Source organism: Chrysemys picta, chromosome 8, assembly GCF_011386835.1.
Source record: "Chrysemys picta bellii isolate R12L10 chromosome 8, ASM1138683v2, whole genome shotgun sequence".
Taxonomy (NCBI): domain Eukaryota; kingdom Metazoa; phylum Chordata; order Testudines; family Emydidae; genus Chrysemys; species Chrysemys picta.
Genome location: NC_088798.1, coordinates 74701180 through 74720547, shown reverse-complemented (window position 1 = coordinate 74720547; position 19368 = coordinate 74701180). Strand labels below are relative to the sequence as shown.

Sequence of the window (19368 nt, the reverse complement as noted above, 5' to 3'; positions counted from 1 at the left end):
AGTGAAGTGTAAAAATACAATTAGGAAGGCCAAAAAAGAATTTGAAGAACAGCTAGCCAAAACCTCAAAAAGTAATAGCAAAAAAATGCTTAAGTACATCAGAAGCAGGAAGCCTGCTAAATAACCAGTGGGGCCACTGGACGATCGAGATGCTAAAGGAGCACTCAAGGATGATAAGACCATTGTGGAGCAACTAAATGAATGTTTTTCCTCAGTCTTCATGGCTGAGGATGTGAGGGAGATTCCCAAGCCTGATCCATTCTTTTTAGGTGACAAATCTGAGGAACTGTCCAAGATTGAGGTGTCATTAGAGGAGGTTTTGGAACAAATTGATAACTTAAACAGTAATAAGTCACCAGGACCAGATGGTATTCACCCAAGAATTCTGAAGGAACTCAGATGTGAAATTGCAGAACTACTAACTGTGGTATGTAACCTATCATTTAAATCAGCTTCTATACCAGATGACTGGAGGATAGCTAATGTGACGCCAATTTTAAAAAAGGGCTCCAGAGATGATCCTGACAATTACAGGCCAGTAAGCCTGACTTCAGTACCAGGCAAACTGGTTGAAACTATAGTAAAGAACAGAATTGTCAGATACATAGTAGAACATAATTTGTTGGGGAAGAGTCAACACAGTTTTTGTAAAGGGAAATCATGCCTCACCAATCTACTAGAATTCTTTGAGGGGGTCAACAAGCAAGTAGACAAGGGGGATCCAGTGGATATAGTGTACTTCGATTTTTAGAAAGCCTTTGACAAGGTCCCTCACCAAAGGCTCTTAAGCAAAATAAGCTGTCATGGTAAGCTGTCACCTCTCATGGATTGGTAAATGGTTAAAAGATAGGAAACAAAGGGTAGGAATAAATGGTCAGTTTCAGAATGGAGAGAGGTAAATGGTGTCTGTACTAGCACCAGTGGTGTTCAACATATTCATAAATGATCTGAAAAAAGGGATAAACGGTGAGATGGTAAAATTTGCAGTGGATACAAAACTACTCAAGATACTTAAGTCCCAAGCAGACTGCGAAGAGCTACAAAGGGATCTCACAAAACTGGGTGATTGGGCAACAAAATGGCAGATGAAATTCAATGTTGATAAATGCAAAGTAATGCACATTGGAAAACATAATCTCAACTATACGTATATAAAATGATCTGGTCTAAATTAGCTGTTACCACTCAAGAGAGAGAGATCTTGGAATAATTGTGGATAGTTGTCTGAAAACATCTACTTAATGTGCAGCAGCAGTTAAAAAAGCTAACAGAATGTTGGGAATCATTAAGAAAGGGATAGATAATAAGACAAGAAAATATTACATTGTCTCTATATCAATCTATGGTACACCCACATTTTGAATACTGCATGCAGATGTGGTCATATGGCCATCTCAAAAAAGATATATTGGAATTGGAAAAGGTTCAGAAAATGGCAACAAAAATTATTAGGGGTATGGAACAGCTTCCGTATGAAGAGAGATTAATAAGATTGGAACTTTTCAGTTTGGAAAAGGAACAACTAAAGGGGGATATGATACAGGTCTATAAAATCATGACTGATGTGGAGAAAGTAAATAGGAAAGTGTTATTTACTCCTTATCATAACACAAGAACTAGGGGTCACGAAATGAAATTAATAGGCAGTAGTTTTAAAACAAACAAAAGGAAGTATTTCTTCACCTGTGGAGTCAACCTGTGGAACTCCTTGTCAGAGGTTTTTGTGAAGGCCAAAAGCATAACAGGGTTCAAAAAACAACTAGATAAGTTCATGGAGGATAAGTTTATCAATGGCTATTAGTCAGGATGGGCAGGGATGGTGTCCCTAGCCTCGGGTTTTGTCAGAAGCTGGGAATGGGCAACGGGATGGATCACTTGATGATACCTGTTCTATTCATTCCCGCTGGGGCACCTGGCATTGGCCACTGTCAGAAGACAGGATACTGGGCTATATGGACCTTTGGTCTGACCCAGTAGGGCCATTCTTATGTAACAAGCCCACTACATACCCTCTCATTGGACCCAGCAGCACTGCTGAGTGTATTGTTAAATCCAACAGCATGAAAACTTTCACAAAAAGCCACAGTTTGTCTCCCCTTTGCATTGGGGGAGCTGAGATGATAGAGGGGTCGAGGTGCTCTGAGGACAACAGTCTGGAGAGCGCTAATTAAGAGTAATTTGCATTTTTTGTGTGTTTCAGATGGGATTCATACACTGACCTGTGCCCTGATGCTGCTAAACACAGATCTTCATGGCCACGTAAGTAGAGCTTATCGAGGCCTCGTTCCTTCTTTCCTTCCTCCCCAAGTCTTTACCGTTCTGTGGGCCATGCTGCCGGAGTACCTGGAGAAGCAGGGTGGGTCAGAAGAGAGCACTCTTGAGACCAGGCCAGGTGAATGCCCAGCAGTGCCTGAAAGACAGCCCTGGAGACAGAGCCTCTGTTTGTGTCAAGCCCCACATAAGTCAATGGCAAATCTCCCATTGGCTTCAATGGGGCTAGGATCTGGCCCTTTTGGTATGGTACAGGTCCAGCCCAGTTAGTGGCAGTGTACCTTTGTTCCCAGTCTGTCCTGCCGGGGAAGGACCCTCTGGAGCTGGGGGCAGAGGGACATTGGCTCCCCTTGACCATTTGCTCCTGGGGGTGAGCTGAGATATTGCCATTGATTGTGGGATGGTTGTTACAATGGAGGCACCTGAGGCTAAATTCACCCCAGCTGGTTCTCTATTGACTTCAGCAGAGTTCCCTCCATGCACAAGTCTGATCCCTGCTTGCTAGGACCTGGACTGAGATCCTCCCTCCCCCCAGCTCATGTCACACAGCACCATGCACTGAGCACTGTGAGATGCATTGGGTCACCTCCCACAGCAAAGCATGCTGCAGCAGGACGGCGGAGTATAGGGGACCCAGGCCACTGATTGGAGGCAAGGCTGGTCTGACAATGGCAAGAGGGTATTTAGGGCGACTTCACCAGGTGCCAAAGGATTCCTAGCGCTGCACATGGTCAGAAATGAGCATCTTCACAGCCAGGCCATGTATGAGAGGGGAAACCTAACTGACTGTAGGGTAGTAGCATTTGAAAACAGGGAGCCCAGGAAATGCACAGAAAAATGACTGGCATCCCAGTCCTACCCCATGAAGGGGATGGTCCTGTTACCTTTGACTCCAGCAGGAGCACGGTCCTGGGACATAGGGTGTGGTCAGCATTGTTAGTCTGCCCCCAAAGGCATTGCTGATCTGACCCCAAGCCTGTATGTCGCACAGGGGCACAGCGTGAGGAAATGCCTGTGGGCAGTGAGTCTCAAATCAGTCCTCATTTGGCTCTCCTAGGAGGAGAGAACTCTAGGCCCTGGATTCCCCTTGACATGCATGGATCTCCGGACATCCTGTAGGGGCTGTTCAAATGCAGGTCTGTGCTCTGCACAGCTGTTACAGTTGGAACCACATTGCCAATTGCTCACCTGGCTGCCACTGGCCCTGGCCCCTCCCACCATGGGTCAGCATTCCCTGCCTTCCTATATCCATGGGTAGGGGGACCAGATAGCAAGTCTGAGAAATCGGCATACGGGGTGCAGGGCAATAGGCGTTGATATAAGACAAAGCCCTGAATATTGGGACTATCCCTATAAAATCAGGACGTTTGGTCACCCTACCCCTGTGTTTTAATCCCGGGTTCGCTGGGGGGGGGGGCAGACTGCCCTCTTCCCTAGAGTGAGCCCAGAGAGCCTGCTCACCCCACATGCATAGACTGGCAAAGGCCAAGCACAGCTTCACCCCTGTGCAGCCCCATGGATGGCAGTCATGCCTAGGGGCCAGGCAGGGGGCTGGAGAGGTGTGGCCATGAGCTAGCTCCTCCCACACACTAGCCCCCAGCAATAGCAAGGCTTGCCAGGAAAGGGATTTTGCCTCCGAAGGCAGGCATCTCCTTAGTGCCCCCAGTGCGCAGTCTGGCCCTTAGATCTTTAATTAGCTGTCTGCATGCAAGCCCCCATGTCCTGCTCCCGTGTGAACCCCTTCTCAGTGGGGCGAATCCAGTCGGGAGCTGAGCTGCCCCCCCTTGCAGAGCTTGTAGGTGCAGTGCGGCGTGTTTCAGCGGACTATGCGGGTGCTGGGAGTGAGGGGTGTGACCAAGGCGTTACCAGGAGCGGGCCAGGCTTGCCTGGAGTGCAGTCACCAGCCTGCTGCTCTGGCCTTCCAGCTGGATGTTGAGTTCTCACACCCATGTTCTCAGCGTGCGGTGGTGGGGACCAGGTGTTTGCACCAGCACCGCCCCTAGAATGAGCCATCTGGCTGCAAACGCTCATTGACGGCAGGATCACAGCCACCTTCTGCCACTGAGCCTGGGGGGAGAGGAGTGAGCGCTACCCCCAATGGCATCCATAGGGCCTCACAGGCCACAGCCCGAGCAGCCCGCTCGGATGCTGTTCTGCTGCGCCCGCCGCTCCCTCCTTCACACACACGCTGCTCATGGGATGATTATTAGTTTGAATTTGTGCGTTTTTAGGGCCAGATCAGATTTGGCTGCAATTCTGACAGAGGCACCCCTGTGGCCCGCCCCACCCATGTGCTGAGAGGAGGTTTCTTCCTGCCCTTCAGGCTGGGAGGACAAGGAAATAATGTCCTGCAGATGGAGTGAGGCCGGAGAAGTCTACACTGAGCTAGCAGCCAAATGGATTTTCAGGTTCAATCACAGATCTGCATAAGGTTGAGAGAGAGGTTTAAGGCTGTCTGGGCTCCGGGGCGCCATGGGGGGGTGTGGATTAAATTTGAGTGGCACTATGTTTGCCTGGGTAGGACACCCCACCTTTGCAACCCTTCTGGCACCCAGGGACCTTGGGCATCCCCAGCCCCCGGGGAGAAGTGGAGATGGGGGCTCCAGACACTCCCAGTCTGCAGGACGGTGGGAGGACTGGATCCTTTTGGTGCTTCCTGGGGAAGCGGAGATGCATAAGGAGGATGGGGCTGGCCCCTGGTGGGGATGGCGCTCTTCAGCGTGACCATATTGTTGTGGAGGAGCTTGCGGCTGGGTATGGGGCAGGGAGAACTCAGAGCTGGGTGTAGGACAACATAGGGGGAAGAGCGCAGGGCTGGTGCCGGGGGGAGAGCTTGCAGCTGGCTGCAGGGCAATGTGAGGGGAAAAGCTCAGAACTGGGTATTGAGCAGCTGGAGTGAGGGGTGTGCGGAGCTGGAGGGAGGGGGAGTGGATGTGGCTGAGGGTAGTGAGGAGTGTGGGGGAGAGAGCACGGGGCAGGGCGCAGGGCAGGGAAGGAAGAGCTCTGGGCCCCCGCCTTAGGAAAATTCTAGTTGCAGCCCTTTCTGGGATGGAGGTGTATCCTGCAGCAGAGGGCAGGAGAAGGGCCTGAGGAGCAACTGACATACCATAGGGCTTCAGCCTGCCATGAAACAGATAAGCCAGTCAGGAGGATATTTAAACAGGGACACAGGACACAGGTCAAAAATAATGGGCAAGATCCTGCTTAGCCCTGGACCCCCAGCAGCACAAGGGCATCTGGGCATGTTGCACGGCCGCCCTCAACCTCCCATCTGCTGGGGCAATTGCAGGTGCTATTTTCTCTGCTCCACGCTCAGCAGTATTCCATGGGGGGCTGCTGTGCCCAACTTTACGGTACCCCACTGCCATGAGGACATTGAAATGCATGACCAACCTGAACAATTTTCTCGGAATCCAATCCAAGCCATCGGCTAGCGCCCCGCTTGGCTTAACAATGACAAGGCCAAGCTTCCAGCTGCACAATGACTAGATGCTAGAGAAAGAGAGAGGTTTCGAAGCCCTGATGTCAGAGCTACATCTAAAATAAGCTACAGAGAAAAAAGAAATTGCAGTGCAACAGAGACAGAAGCAGCACAAACAGCAAATGTCTCATTGCCCTCCGTTAGCAAGAGTCCCTAATAGAATGCGTGTAGCGCCCTGCATTACAAGGCTACCATAAATAACATTCTGGGACCTCCCAAGGCTGGCAGGACTGACCTACTGGCTAATAAATCACAGGTTCCCAAGAGTAGTGTATGTGCTGTATAGCATAGATAGCATTACATTAGTCACCGGCTAGATTTCCAGATGCCCGTCAGGAAAATAAATATGCACTGAGCATGGTGTTTCATGCTTTTTAATCTGGGTTTGGAACAGGATTGTGCATGAACAGCACATCTCACAAATCCTTTGTCTGAACTGAGTACAACTGGTCTACTTTCTTTTTCATCAAAGCATTTTTCCCCCCAACCAAAAATGGCTTTCCATCCAAAACACAAAATTCCCTTTCAGTCAAAATATTCAATTTTTTTGATGAAAAACCAATCCCTCCAAAATTTTACAGAAAATGGGAATTTTTTCAAAGAGCCAAAACACTTGCATTTATGGTTTTTCACAGGGAAAATGTTCATCGTAAATTTCAAAAGCAACATTTTTTTTCTAACTGTCCAGGGACAACAATTGATATTTTGTGATTGGCTGTAGAAATGAGGATCAATGTGAGTTTCCTGGGCTAAGGAGGTTTCCCTTCGCTGTGGAAGTTCTTTTCTATATTTTTCTGCATGTGTGACATTAATTTCTTCTTCTCCTTCTTCTCCTCCTTTTTTTCCTCCTTCTGCTCCTGGATCCTCTCTTTCTGCTCTTTAACCCTTTGCCAGGTGGTAAGTGCAGTGATTGTAGTGCTTTGCTTGAAGTATTGGCATTTGATTTGGTTTTTTCTTGTGTAAGAAGTCCTTTTGTGTGTGTGGATACCTACGTGATTGTGCATTACAACAATATAGTTTAAAAAGTATCTGAATTACATGTATTTCTGGGGTGGGTGGGTGATTCCCTGCTACATTCCAGAGGCCCAGTCCTGCTTCTATTGAATGAAATCAGTGGCAGAACTCCCATAGACTTCAATGGCAACAGGATTCCTCAAACTAAAAAGCTATTGATCATGCATTAGCATCTGGGTTCCTCTCACTAATATTCACAGCACCCACTCTGACACCCCATCACAGCAGACCCTAAAAACATGTTGAATGTTTCCCACAGTCTACATTCCTTCCAGTGGGTTTCAATGAGTCAAAATCTTCTTTTGACCAAGAATCACTCAGTACAACAGTCTTCTAGGGGCAGGGACCTTTCTAAATACATCATTAATAACAAATCAAAGATTCATAGACATTTCTCATTTTAAAATAAATGCTAAGGGAGGCAGCATATGTGATTTGATCTGCCTCCTTCTTCCTAACTGTTTGGTTACAGGTGCTGTAACACCACCTATGACGTTATTTATTGACATAATGGAGACGTGTTTCAACACATTACTGCACATTGCTGAGAGGTGGGAGAGAGCGTGAAATCCCACTTGCTTGGAAGGGGTTAACCCCAGTTCGTTGCTGGAGCAGGTGCAGTGCAGTGAGCCTGGAATTGACTAGTGCTTGGTGCACTTGGGTCATGTTTTCTCTGTAACTGAAACATATTTTTGTAATGACACCTGAGTTTGTCACATAATCACATGACTCCTGTAGCTGGGGCTTTAAGAGAAATACCAAATAATGGGAGCCTTGTGATAAAATGAGAGTTGGCAACACCGCAATGTGACTTTGCTGTTGACTACTTCAGTTCCTGAGATCTTCTGGAAAGGAGCTAACTACAGGATGCAAGAGACCACTTGGGTTCTGTCTGCAATGGCCACACAACCTTCTTGTGCATGACTGCTGGTTATTATTACACCTGGGTCAAGGCTTTTGGCCAAAACATAACAATGATGAATAAGTATCACAGTGTTGCTGCGTCTTGCAGTTTTATCATAACCCTCATCATATTTCATGTGGTTTTTTTCTTAAAGCCACAGCTCCTGGAGTCATGTAATGACAGGATAATCTCAGCTTTCATGGAAAAAAAGTGGTTGCAGAGCAAAGCTTGAAAACGTGACCCTTAAGAGCTCAAAAATTATCCCCTCCCCCACATTAGTGTTCTTTTAAAATCTCATGATTGTTAAGCCAATCTCACGATTTGGGGTCCCTGATTCATGACTTTTGACTGTCTGGGGTTGGCAGTTCTGCAGTGTTAAAACAATAGGAAATCTGCACCCCTTTGAGATTGGACCTTTCACCTCTGCATCATCCAGGGGCTGAGCTTAGGCTTGATGAAGCCAGAGCCTGATCTTGCAAGCTTTATGCAGGCCAAGCCCCTAATGAAAGCAATGAAAGTTTTGCCTGTGTGAAGCCTGCAGGATTGGACCCTCTGTCCAAATGGTTTGGTTTCTCCAGTCTAGCTTGTGAGCAGTTTGGGGCAGGAACTCTACCTTCTTCAGGTTGGTTTTGTGTGGCATCGTGGCACACCAATGGCACTCAGCAACTAATGAATCATAAAATAATGGAGCTGTTTTTTTCAAAATGTTAGGCATGCAAATGCATATGCAAAATACACAGCTACTTTGCACCAGAAGCCACCATTGTTGTGCAAGCAAACTGGGTGATTGAATGTGCCTAATTCACCTAATCAGTCATTTGCATGCACAATGATGTGATTTGGATATGAGTCATCATTCAGTATCTGGGTGTCATTTAGTTTTTCCATAGATAGATGTAAATCTGGAGTAACTCCATCACCTCAGAGGAGTCACACTGAGGTCATACTGGTGTAAACAAAGTAGGAGGCGATCCAGGCACTTTGTTTATTGCAGTCTTTGTGAGTGAAATCCGACTAGTCCTTGGGCCAAATCCTGACTCCTGCACAAAGCCCATGTAAATGGACCATGCACAGAAGTTCTCCAAGGAGTGGAATCCCTATGCACCCAGGCCACACGACAGCAGAGCCACTTTGTCAGGACTATCACAGCCTTCAGGGTGAAATAACATCCATGGCCCCTGCATTCCCCATTTGCAAGGGGGTTTGGACAGTGGATCCATATAGCTCTAGATCCACTAGGCACACACCCATCCATCCTTCCCTTCCAACCTTTCAACCTCTCATGAAGCAGCACAGGGAGTGCTGCTGCCGAGAACCCCTCTGTGGCTGGAGCCCCAGTCTCATGGCCTTTGAGGACGTCTGTGGGTCTGTATTTCCCAGGCTGCTCCTGAACTCTTCCTTAGAGATGCTAATCTTGGTGAAGACCTCACTAATTTCCTAGGGAAGGGGAGTTTCCCCATCATCCCTTACAATAGGGAGAGATGCAGTTACCGTAATTACACATCCAAGGCTCACTGCCCTCTTTCATCTTTCTCTCCTTCCCTGTGTGCAGTAGAACACTGCACACAACACAGGCTTTTTGCTGCTAGTGCTTTTGCTGAGGAGGCAGCAGGGTCCAGTGCAGAGATCTGAGTCCTAGTCCCAACTTGCCCATCACCTTTCCATGGGACCTCCAGCAAGTCACTTTCCAGTTCTATGCCTCAGTTTCCTCACCTATAAAATGGGGATGAAGACCCTGACCTGTTGGAGTGTCATGCTTTCAGAGCTACTGCTGAAAAGAGCTATAGAAGCCAGATCCTCGGCTGGAGTAAATCAGCATAACTCCACTGCTTTCCATGAGCATTTTGGCAAAGGCCAAGACAGCCATTTTATCCCATCCCTTCTAACTCAACATCAGCATTGAACCAAATCTGCCATGTCTGCAGCTGTTCTGAGAGTTGCTGTGAAGAAGAAATGGCATGTTACAGATGGTGCAATGCCAGCTAGAACAGAGGGCCACTGGGTACCAGCCACAGGGCAGACTGTTCAAACCCAGGCACAAACTCTAAGTTGGCTGAGTTCTAAACTTAGATTTCTCCAAGCAGCTGCACCTCAGGCACTTTAAAAGCCTTACCATGGAGTCACAGACAGTCACCCCCTTGGGTTCTCCGGTCTGTCTCGCCGCCCTGGTGGGCTTATCTCTGTGATCAATGCCCCCTTACACCAAGAATCACAGCAATATTCAGGTTACTCCTGATCCCAAAGGACCAGTCACTTACCCCAGGTCAATTGTGCTTTAGGTCTCATACCAAAGACAAAGCATGTAGCCAATCTTATAGTAAACTAAATGAAGATTTATTAACTAGGAAAGGGAGATTAATTATTTACAAGGTTAAAGCCAGCAAACAGACACACAAATGAGTTACAGTCTAAAGTTTCGAAAGGTAATAGAGGCTTCCATCATCAGCAAGCTCCATTTAACCTTTAGGGCTAACCCAGGCTAGGCAGCTGGGGATCTCTTGCTCATGCCTAGAAACACTTTGCCCCCTTTCCCCCACACACACACCCTGAGTCCAAGCAGCAGAGAGATCCTTAGTTCCTTTGGTTTGGGGTTTATTATCCCCCTCCTGCCATGGACTCTGAGCTGCAATCTCAGCTGATGGGAGAAATCCACTTGCAGGACTCATCTTCATGGGAAGGAGAGCAGAAAACAATCAGAATCTCTAGTCCTTTTGTTGATGGTTTCTCAGTCCAGATGTGGGGAGTTTCCAGTTGTAAGATCCAATCCAAGCCCATCTGGTATCGACGGGTCTCCTCTTTCAGGGGGAGGGAGCTAATAATTTCTGTAGAAGAGCAACTCTTCACACTAATTAAATTCCCTCTCCCGTCTGGCGATTCAGACAGTCAGAGAGGCTCACAATACAGCCACTCAAACATTACATTACCCTATGGAACGCAGACATTACAAGTGAGATTAATGCAGGCAGCAGCTCACGAGCATTCAATAGAGTCCAAACACTTGCTTATGATTCAGATACCTATTCTACCACCAGGTGAGCCAGACAGATTCCAGCTGTGCATCTCTTAGTGTCCAGTGGAGACATGGGAACCTTGGTATGAGCTGGCACCTGGTCTGCCAGCGTCACAACCACGTAGTGCCACTTGGTGACTATGATTGGTCTGCAAGGGATTGTGGTGTCACTTCCATAGTGACATCCTACTTTACACACTTTCCTGACAGCCATCCCAGGCTAGGTTTCATGAGCATACCACTCTCATCCAATACTTACTGCCCCAGAGCTCCCTGGCCCCAGGCAGCATGTGTGAGCACTGAGAAATCAATCTGTGTAAACTAAGCCACATCCTGCTGTGAAGCCACAGAGAGAAGAGTTTTCAGAGGCCGGGAATGTGATAGGATGCTGTGCTTTCTGGATGATGTGTTCACCAATGTCAGGCATCACTTTAAAGCTCATCAGATGTGCTCAGACCTCCCAGAGACAAGCGAGGAGGGCAGTGCTCTTAGCGAGCTGCAATGTCTTCAGCTCCCTGCTATGTCGCAGTGCCTCATTTTCCTTCTGAGTCAGGAGCCTTTTGAATCTGGAGCCTGCACTGCACCTTTGCTTTTCCTCTCCTCATCTAAACCTCTGGGCTAACCCTCCTGCTCAGAGCTCTGTCACCTGCTGAGCCACCTAATGAGGACACCTAGCCAGCCTTTCATCAAGGGATATTACCAGGTCTGCGGGAGAAGCAGGGAGGAGTCACTGATGCTTGACTGCATCAGATGCTGGAGACATGCATCTTGGACGGATTGGCATTTAATTACCCAACTGTGCAAGTTGAGCAGCCTAGGCCTCATTCTACTCTCACAACCATGTGGCTAAAGCTCCAGTGGAGGTACACCAGGATAATACTATGTGAGCGCAGAATCAGACCCAGGGGCGGCTCTATGTATTTGCCGCCCCAAGCACGACAGTGAGGCAGCCTTCGGCGGCATGCCTGCGGGAGGTCCGCCGGTCCTGCGCCTTTGGCGTACCCGCTGCCAAATTGCCGCCGAAGCCGCGGGATCGGCGGACCTCCCGCAGGCATGCCGCCAAAGGCAGACTGACTGCCGCTCTCACGGCAACCGGCAGGCTGCCCCCCGCGGCTTGCCACCCCAGTCACGCGCTTGGTGCGCTGGTGCCTGGAGCCGCCCCTGATCAGACCCTATCTATCTATCTATCTATCTATCTATCTATCTATCTATCTATCTATCTATCTATCTATCTATCTATCTATCTATCTATCTATCTATCTCAAACACATCAGGGAGGTAACTCTATATGTATGAGCTCTAAATGAATACTCTATATGAGTGAGCTACACAGAGACCTGATTTTTCACTTCTCATCCTGTGTCCAGGATGTAGTGTTGGGTAAAAGTTCATTCTCCTAGGGGAACATAGCAGTAATCACTGCCCTGATTCCTCCTTCTGCCATTGGCCAATGCCTGAGGCTTCATAGAAAGGCAAGTTGACCTTGTGCATGTGGCTAGTCAGTTGCTCAGGGAAATATCTCTTTCCAAGGTCTGCAGGCAACCCTTTATGCAATGAGAACCTGATTCAGCAAGGTACATAAGAAAGTTCTTAACTGTAAGCGTGTGAGAGCTCACATTGAATGGAACTACTTCCATGCATCACGTTAAGCGATGTGCGTAAGTATCTTGCTGAACCGGGTCTTGTGGCACAAGAATGTCTCCTTTGGTCTGATTTTGAATGATGTTTTTTTCTAGTGTAGCTGCAGCCGATCGGTGCATCCGTGTTCAGTATCTGACCCCTTTGGAGTGGTTTCCATGAGAGCATTCAGCCCCTGAAGATGCTGCCGGCAACAACATGTGTTTACTCCTTGCGAATGTGGAACAACTTCTGTGAAGTAGTGATGGGTTCCAGCTGCAAAACTTTTCCACAGTTGAGGGTCTTTGGGGTCTGGGTGGCTTTTTACATCCCATTCTAAACACAGGGGATGTGTGTGACAATTAAACCTGGGTTTGGATGTCAGGCACCTCTGGAGCTTTGGGATTTGGATTCAGGATTCTGGTCATGACTTATCTCTAAAAGAAACAAACCACAAGTGGTGTCAGCATCCATCTGACCTCGGCTCAGGGACTCTAAAGAGGCAGGGATCTCACACCGCTATGAGCAAGCACTGTTCAGTGGCAGGAGAACCCACTGACACCAGGGATAATGCTGGCCCATTATGCTGGAGAGATTTAATGAGCAGGTCCGTACTAGTTAATGTTGATGGGAGCCTGGCCTAGGGGACATAGCAGTGGTATGTGTTCATCCCTTTGCCTAGCTCGGAAAATGGTTGCTTTCCTCAGCACTGCTCCGTGCTGGAACCGGGCTATGGGGCATTTGTGCATACAAGCAGGAATAGACAGAAACTCCACTAGCTGATTCAAGGATACTTGGTACCTCCCCCAGTGGGCGAAGACATTCGTCCCCTCCCTGGGTGAGGGTATTCAACACCTCAGGGTCACCAGCACCAGGTCCCTCTCTTGGAGGTCCATTGTTGGTCTGTTATGCTTCTCCCCCAAGCTCCATCCACACCATTCTGTTAAGGTGGCGGCTTGTAGCACTGCCATACCCTGGCTAGCAAGTGGGCATGAGTCCCACTGACCTCTACTGGAGAGAAACAGCACTGCTTCACTTTGCGTTCTAGCTCCTAGGCTGCCCAGAGTTAACTCATTAGCAGGGACGTGGCAAGACTTTATAATATGTGTGTCTATAGTTAGGCTTCTAAATAAGATCCCTGATTTTCAGTATTAGCTCAGACTTCAATAGGGGCTGCTGGGTGGTCGGCTGTTTGGAAAAATCAGGCTCTATTAAGTTCCATGAATATGTACTGAGGGGGCATGAATGTAGGCCCCCACCTTTGCAAAGGTTGGCTTGTCCTTTTGGAAGAGTGAGTTGTGTTTCTGCGGCTGCCGGGGAGTTCTGCATAGCCACCGTGTTGACTGCAAAGCCCTAGGAGGCTGCAGATTTGTTACAGCGCTTTATTGCTCTCCTCCCTGACCTCCCCTGGGTGTTGACTAATCCAGACCTTGCTAGTGATAGTCTGCATAATTGGGAATATCAGACAGAGTCATTCAAATGTGGCACCAGCAACCAGAGCCGCTCAGAGAGAAACGTGTCCTCAATTCAACCGCAGTTAATGGGGCAGCAGGGGGCAAAGCTAGCCGTGTTAATCTCAAAGCCTGCCCACATGGTGTTAGCTAGTGATATGGGACAAAGCGGCATCAGCGCTGAAAGCAACCAGTGCTGTGGAGTGGTGAAGGCTGTGCACAGCGATAAACACTGCCAGGAAGTCAGCACATTCCCAGTTGGCCTCCTTTGCTATTTGATGGGCTTTCACGCCAATTGAGGGTTCATTTCTAGTGCATGGGGAGCATTTCTTGGGTTGGGGGGGAGGTGCTTGTTTCATTTGTTTTTCGAGTTTCTTTTCCACCCTGTCGACCTCCAGAACCCACCTCACTTTGCACTGATTCACCCTCGTCACTGTAAGCAGGGTCCCACAGATACACACAACAAGCCATCATTGCTGTCCTTCTGGATGACAGCCCCTGTGCTCTCCTCTTGCACCGTGGTGAATACAGTAGTTCCTCACCCCTGAGCCACCCCTCTCACTCCATCCCAGGATGGGTGCTGGCTTTAATTACTTTGATAGTATAGCAAAGCCCTTTTCAGGCTTGTGGTTTTAGGTGTTAACTGAAAAACACCCCCAGTACAAAGCCAATGAAAGCAGTGTTTATCCAAGAAATACTGGAAAGACACCAGAACTGGGTACTTGTGTCAAGGGCTTGTCTACACGGAACAGTAATGTGGACTGGGGGAGTATGATTTCGCACAAACGTGTTGCTCATTAATTGGTCTGTGTTGACCCTGCTGGTGTGCACTAAAGGTTCCCTAGTGCACTTCAACGTAGAATTGTTTGAAACCGTCTGACGTGAAAGCAGCCTTGGGAACGTTACAAACAGATCACTCTTTACAGTACATACTATATATACATTACAGTACTCACTACAGAGTAGACCAAGAGAACCCCCATGATTTTTGGACATCTACATAAAAATTGCTAAAAATAACCCACCCAACCCCTCAATCAGACACTTCACAGTACTTCACAGCCACTCTGTGCTACTTTGGCTCCAGGGAATCTAGCCCAGTGTTATTTACTATAGTAGGGGCACCTGGGCTTGGGTTTTGTGACTCGGCTGTTGTGTCGGACCCTCAATTTGGATTCAGTAATGTGTGATTGCCAGAGGTAAGCCCATGTTAGAAGGCTGGCTCCAGATTTGGATTGGGAACACTGCCCAATTGGTGTGTGTGGGGGGGTTAGATTTGAAAAATGTGGAGCCAGGTTCAGATTGCAAACATCAGATACCACAGCGATGAGCCTGACAGAAGAACCTCTATAGAAGAGAGGAGCTACAACATTCACGAGTGTTCAGCATTAGGCTCTTGGATCAGGTCCACAATCAGTTGCTCAAAGCAGTTCGATAAAACTGGGAGCTATCCAGGGGTTTAAGGCTCTGTTTCTTTGCATTGCAGAATATTGGAAAGAAGATGTCATGCCAACAATTTATAGCAAACCTGGATGGCTTAAATGATGGGAAGGACTTTGCAAAGGATCTGCTGAAGGTAATGCGATATCAATGTTAGTGTTATTAGGGTGGCACTTAAAGGCACCATCTCCAAGGCAGACCCATTGTGCTAGGCACTGTACATACACATAGTGAGAGACAGTCGCTGCCCTGAAGAGCTGATAATTTGAATAGCCCATAGGTAGGAGAGGACCCAAACAGAAAGGCAAAGGAATAGAACATGGCTAGCTTGATTCCTCACCTCAGGCCCTTACCACTGTTATTTCTGGTGGTCCTGACTGTCAGAGTCCAAATGTACCTTCCGTTTTCCTTCCAGGGTAGTGTCGAAGCTTTGCAGCAGTCTTAGCTAAACTAAGAAAGCACAAGAATCTTGTGATAACTTGGCATGTCAGAATATGTCCGTTTTCTGGTGCCAGAAAACGGACCTATTTTTGTTTGTACTCTGTGATTTCTCACTGTCCTCGAAGTGTACCAAAGTGTAGCTGTCTGTCTCAGTAGTTACGTAGCCCGCAGCGCCACTGCATCTGAACACAGAGCAATGCACCCAAAATAATAGGGGGCTTCAGTTCCCCTTATTACATTCCCTGCCAGTGAACCCACCCTGTATTCGGAGCTCCTAGTAGGTTCTGCCCAGAAAAGAGAGCCAGGAATTCCTTAGGTCTCACCCAGCTGCTGGCACAGCTCTGCCTTAACACTACTTTGGCCTTTACAAGTGCTAGCTAGTCCTGTCACCCAGCACCCCAGCGAGGCTGTTACACATCACTGCCCATTTCACAGATTGGGAGCGTGAAGCACAGAGAGACTTACCAGGAGGAGAATGCAGGTCGCCTGTGTTTAAGGCACTAGCCTAGTGACTACCCCTGCAGTAGGGAATTACAGACAAACCTTCCACCCATGGCTAAGCTAGTAGTGATAGCAATGGGAATTCTGGTCTAAAATTCCCTACTGCAGACACCGCCTTCCCCTCTGAAGTCTCTTCTACAGTAGGATCTTTCAAACCTGTACGTCCCAGTAGGTGCAGCTCTACCAGTGGGAATTGCAGTGTAACCACGGCTCAGACGGGCTCTTTGGGGATTCCCCTCTTGGACGTGGGTCATTCCAAACGCCCACCGCTCGCCTTGGGCGGGGAGCCTTCCAACAGTTTCTGAGAAGGCAGGAGTTCACGCAGGAATCGCTCCAGTTCAGAGATGTAGCCAGTGCTGTAGGAACAAAGGTCACAGCTTGGGACACAGGACCCTAAAGCAGGGCTGGCCTTCCCGGCACAGCTGCTGACTTGTGCAGCAGGGAATTCACAATCACCAGGAGTCTGTCCCTGCCCGGAGAATCCTTGACACCTCCCTTCCAAATGCCAGCACCCCAGTCGTGCTCTCGCCCTTTGGGGGAGGCAGGGAGGTATTAAACTCCTTCAGCCCCTATGGGGACTGTGACACCCCGTAACATGCCTGAAGTCCAATGAAAGCTGCTCCCCTCTGAGCAGAACTGCAGTTACCCCTTGCCGACACCAGCGTCACCATATGCCTGCAAGAGAGGCACCGTCACACAGGGCCGCCCAGAGGATTCAGGGGGCCTGGGGCAAAGCAATTTCAGGGGCCCCTTCCATAAAAAAAAGTTGCAATACTATAGAATACTATATTCTTGTGGGGGCCCCTATGGGGCCCGGGGCCTGGGGCAAATTGCCCCACCTGCCCCCACCTCTGGGCGGCCCTGCCGTCACAATGGTCATAGGCGCTGACTCCATGGGTGCTCCGGCATTCAAGTACCCATGGAAAAAAAATACCGAGTGCTCAGCATCCACCAGCACCGCATCCGTGGACCAGCTGTTTGGTGGCTGGCAGGAGGCATTCGCCGGAGGGTGGAGAGCAGTGAGCAGTAGGTGGGCGGGGTGCCTTGCGGGAGGCGGTGGGGCGGGAAGAGGCAGAGTGAGGGTAGGCCCTCGGGGTGGGGAAGGGGCAGAGCAGGGGTGGGAAGAGGTGGAGCGAGGGCGGGGCCTCAGGGGAAGGGGCAGGGCCTCGGGGTGGAGTGAGGGTGGAGCACCCACCAGGAAAAATAAAAGTCAGGCCTGTGAAAATGGTGACTGCCCCTCTGTTCCAAACAGCTCTCCTGTAACAGGGCCGTAACCAAACATCTCTCTGAGAGCACTTTGCACCACAGGCCGTATAAAGGGCATTCACCTGGGAGGTGTCCAAAAATGGGACCCATTGCCTGGAGAAGCTGCTAAGAGCTAATATTGTGCTCTTGTTTCAGACGCTGTATAACTCAATCAAAAATGAGAAGCTGGAGTGGGCCATGTAAGTATCATTTTTCAGTGCCCTCTTACCCGAAAGGTCTCTTTCAAAGCAGCTGATGGCTCTTGGATCATTAGCTCAAGAAGCTTCAGGAAAGTGCAGTATTAACATACGCAGAGACTGGTAATGCTCCAGAAAGGACGTATGCCTCTGAACAGGTGAAATTCAACCCCATTTAGGGCCAGCGCAAGGCATAGGCACCAGGTAAGGCATAGCATTGGCCCTCTGCATAGGGGGGATTTTACCCCTTTAGAGGTACACCGCCTTGCTGGAGTATCTGACGTATCTGCATGTGGAGGGGTGACTGTCACGCCAAGGAAACAAGATGTGAGCTCCCCAGTACGATAAACATTCACTGCTCAGTTCAGAAGCTGGGCTTTGACCAGTCCGCCTGTCCCTGTTGGTGGGTGGGTTTATTTCTGTATCACACATGTGCAGAAGGCACCCATGAGCATCCCATGAGGGCCAGTGATATGCCTCAGAGCAATTAATACCATAATTACCGTGGTCAGCAATGTCATCCTTATCATCTCCAATAATAATAATAATAATAATTTTGCAAAACCTTAACTCCAGCCCCAGTCCCTTTACCTGGTTTAAACTCCATCTGTTTACAACATTAGGCCCCACTCTTGCAATGCCCATTGGCCTCAGGGAGGCTCCACGGAGGTGCATGGTTCTGCTCATGGAAGGCCCATTACAAATCTCTCTTTTTCCAGACCTCCTGTCTCATCCTCTGCTAAGCACCAGCTCATCCCCATCCCATTGCTCTTGGCCTTCTGACCCCTCCCATTCCAGATGCCTCTTGTATTGATGCAGTTGTAGCCTGATTTTTCAGAAGTCCTTAGCTTGTGCAGCTCCAGTGGGCTTTGATGGGCATTGAGAGCCTGCGGCACCACTGCAAATCAGGCCATTAATGCCGGGCAGTGGCGGGTGGTGTGTGCAGCGCTCACTCCCCGTGCAGTTGTCCCCAGGGATTAACTAACAGAAACAAGCTCAGGATGACGTCCCATCAAGAGCCACCACGGGGCCAGGTGGAAAACGTGCACAGCTGCTGAAACCAGAACTTATCTACCTCCCTTCCACCAGGATTAATTACTGCTGCAACCCCCTGAGCACAATGTCATCCAGTCCATTACAATGCACACAGTCGGTTGATTATGGAAATTTACTGTACAAGCTACTCAAACAATGTAATTGAAAAAAGGAAGAGAATCATATATTGCTCAGTAAGCCAAGCCTTGGTTGCTTTCCCATTAGAAACTCGCATGCCTGAAGGGGATGTGGGTATTAGGTAAAAAACAGCCAAGATAGAAACAGGGAAGATCCTTTGCATATAAATATTAGCTGTCCAAGGTGGAGGTGGGGTGGAACAGCTGTGCTAGAAATACACTCTTCAGGGTGCACTGGCCTCGCCTTGAAACCTCATGTGTCGGTTGATGGGCCTGAATCAAGTGAGCCATGAAGTGGGTCTTGCCACATCCTTTAAAAAAAATAATAAAAAAAATGTGTGTTTAGGACTCTTCTTACTCTAGCAGCAACCCCTTTATTTACACACAGATCTGCTACGTTCTGGACAGCCCGCCCGCTTTGTCCTTCAGGAGAGACCTTTTTTCATCCTGGCCCATTCAGTCCCTGGTCTCTCTATGGAGCCAGTTTATTACCAGCTGTGGTAGTCAGTGGCGGACTAGCCGCTGGGCTGACAGGGCCCATGCCCAGGGGCTCTGGCCAATTGTGGGCCCCCTGGAAAAATGGGTAAAACCATGCTCCAACCCGCTCCACCCACCCAGTGATCC

At 48.8% G+C, this 19368-nt stretch overlaps 1 protein-coding gene across 1 annotated transcript in view; it reads left to right on the top strand.

Moving 5' to 3' along the window:
- The window catches only part of PSD2 (pleckstrin and Sec7 domain containing 2), a 144123-nt gene that overhangs the window by 101703 nt on the left and 23052 nt on the right, over positions 1–19368 (top strand). The window contains exons 7-9 of the mRNA XM_005280822.5: positions 2201–2259; positions 15235–15324; positions 17532–17575. Coding sequence (XP_005280879.1) covers positions 2201–2259; positions 15235–15324; positions 17532–17575 — 193 coding nt within the window. The remainder of the gene's footprint in view (positions 1–2200; positions 2260–15234; positions 15325–17531; positions 17576–19368) is intronic.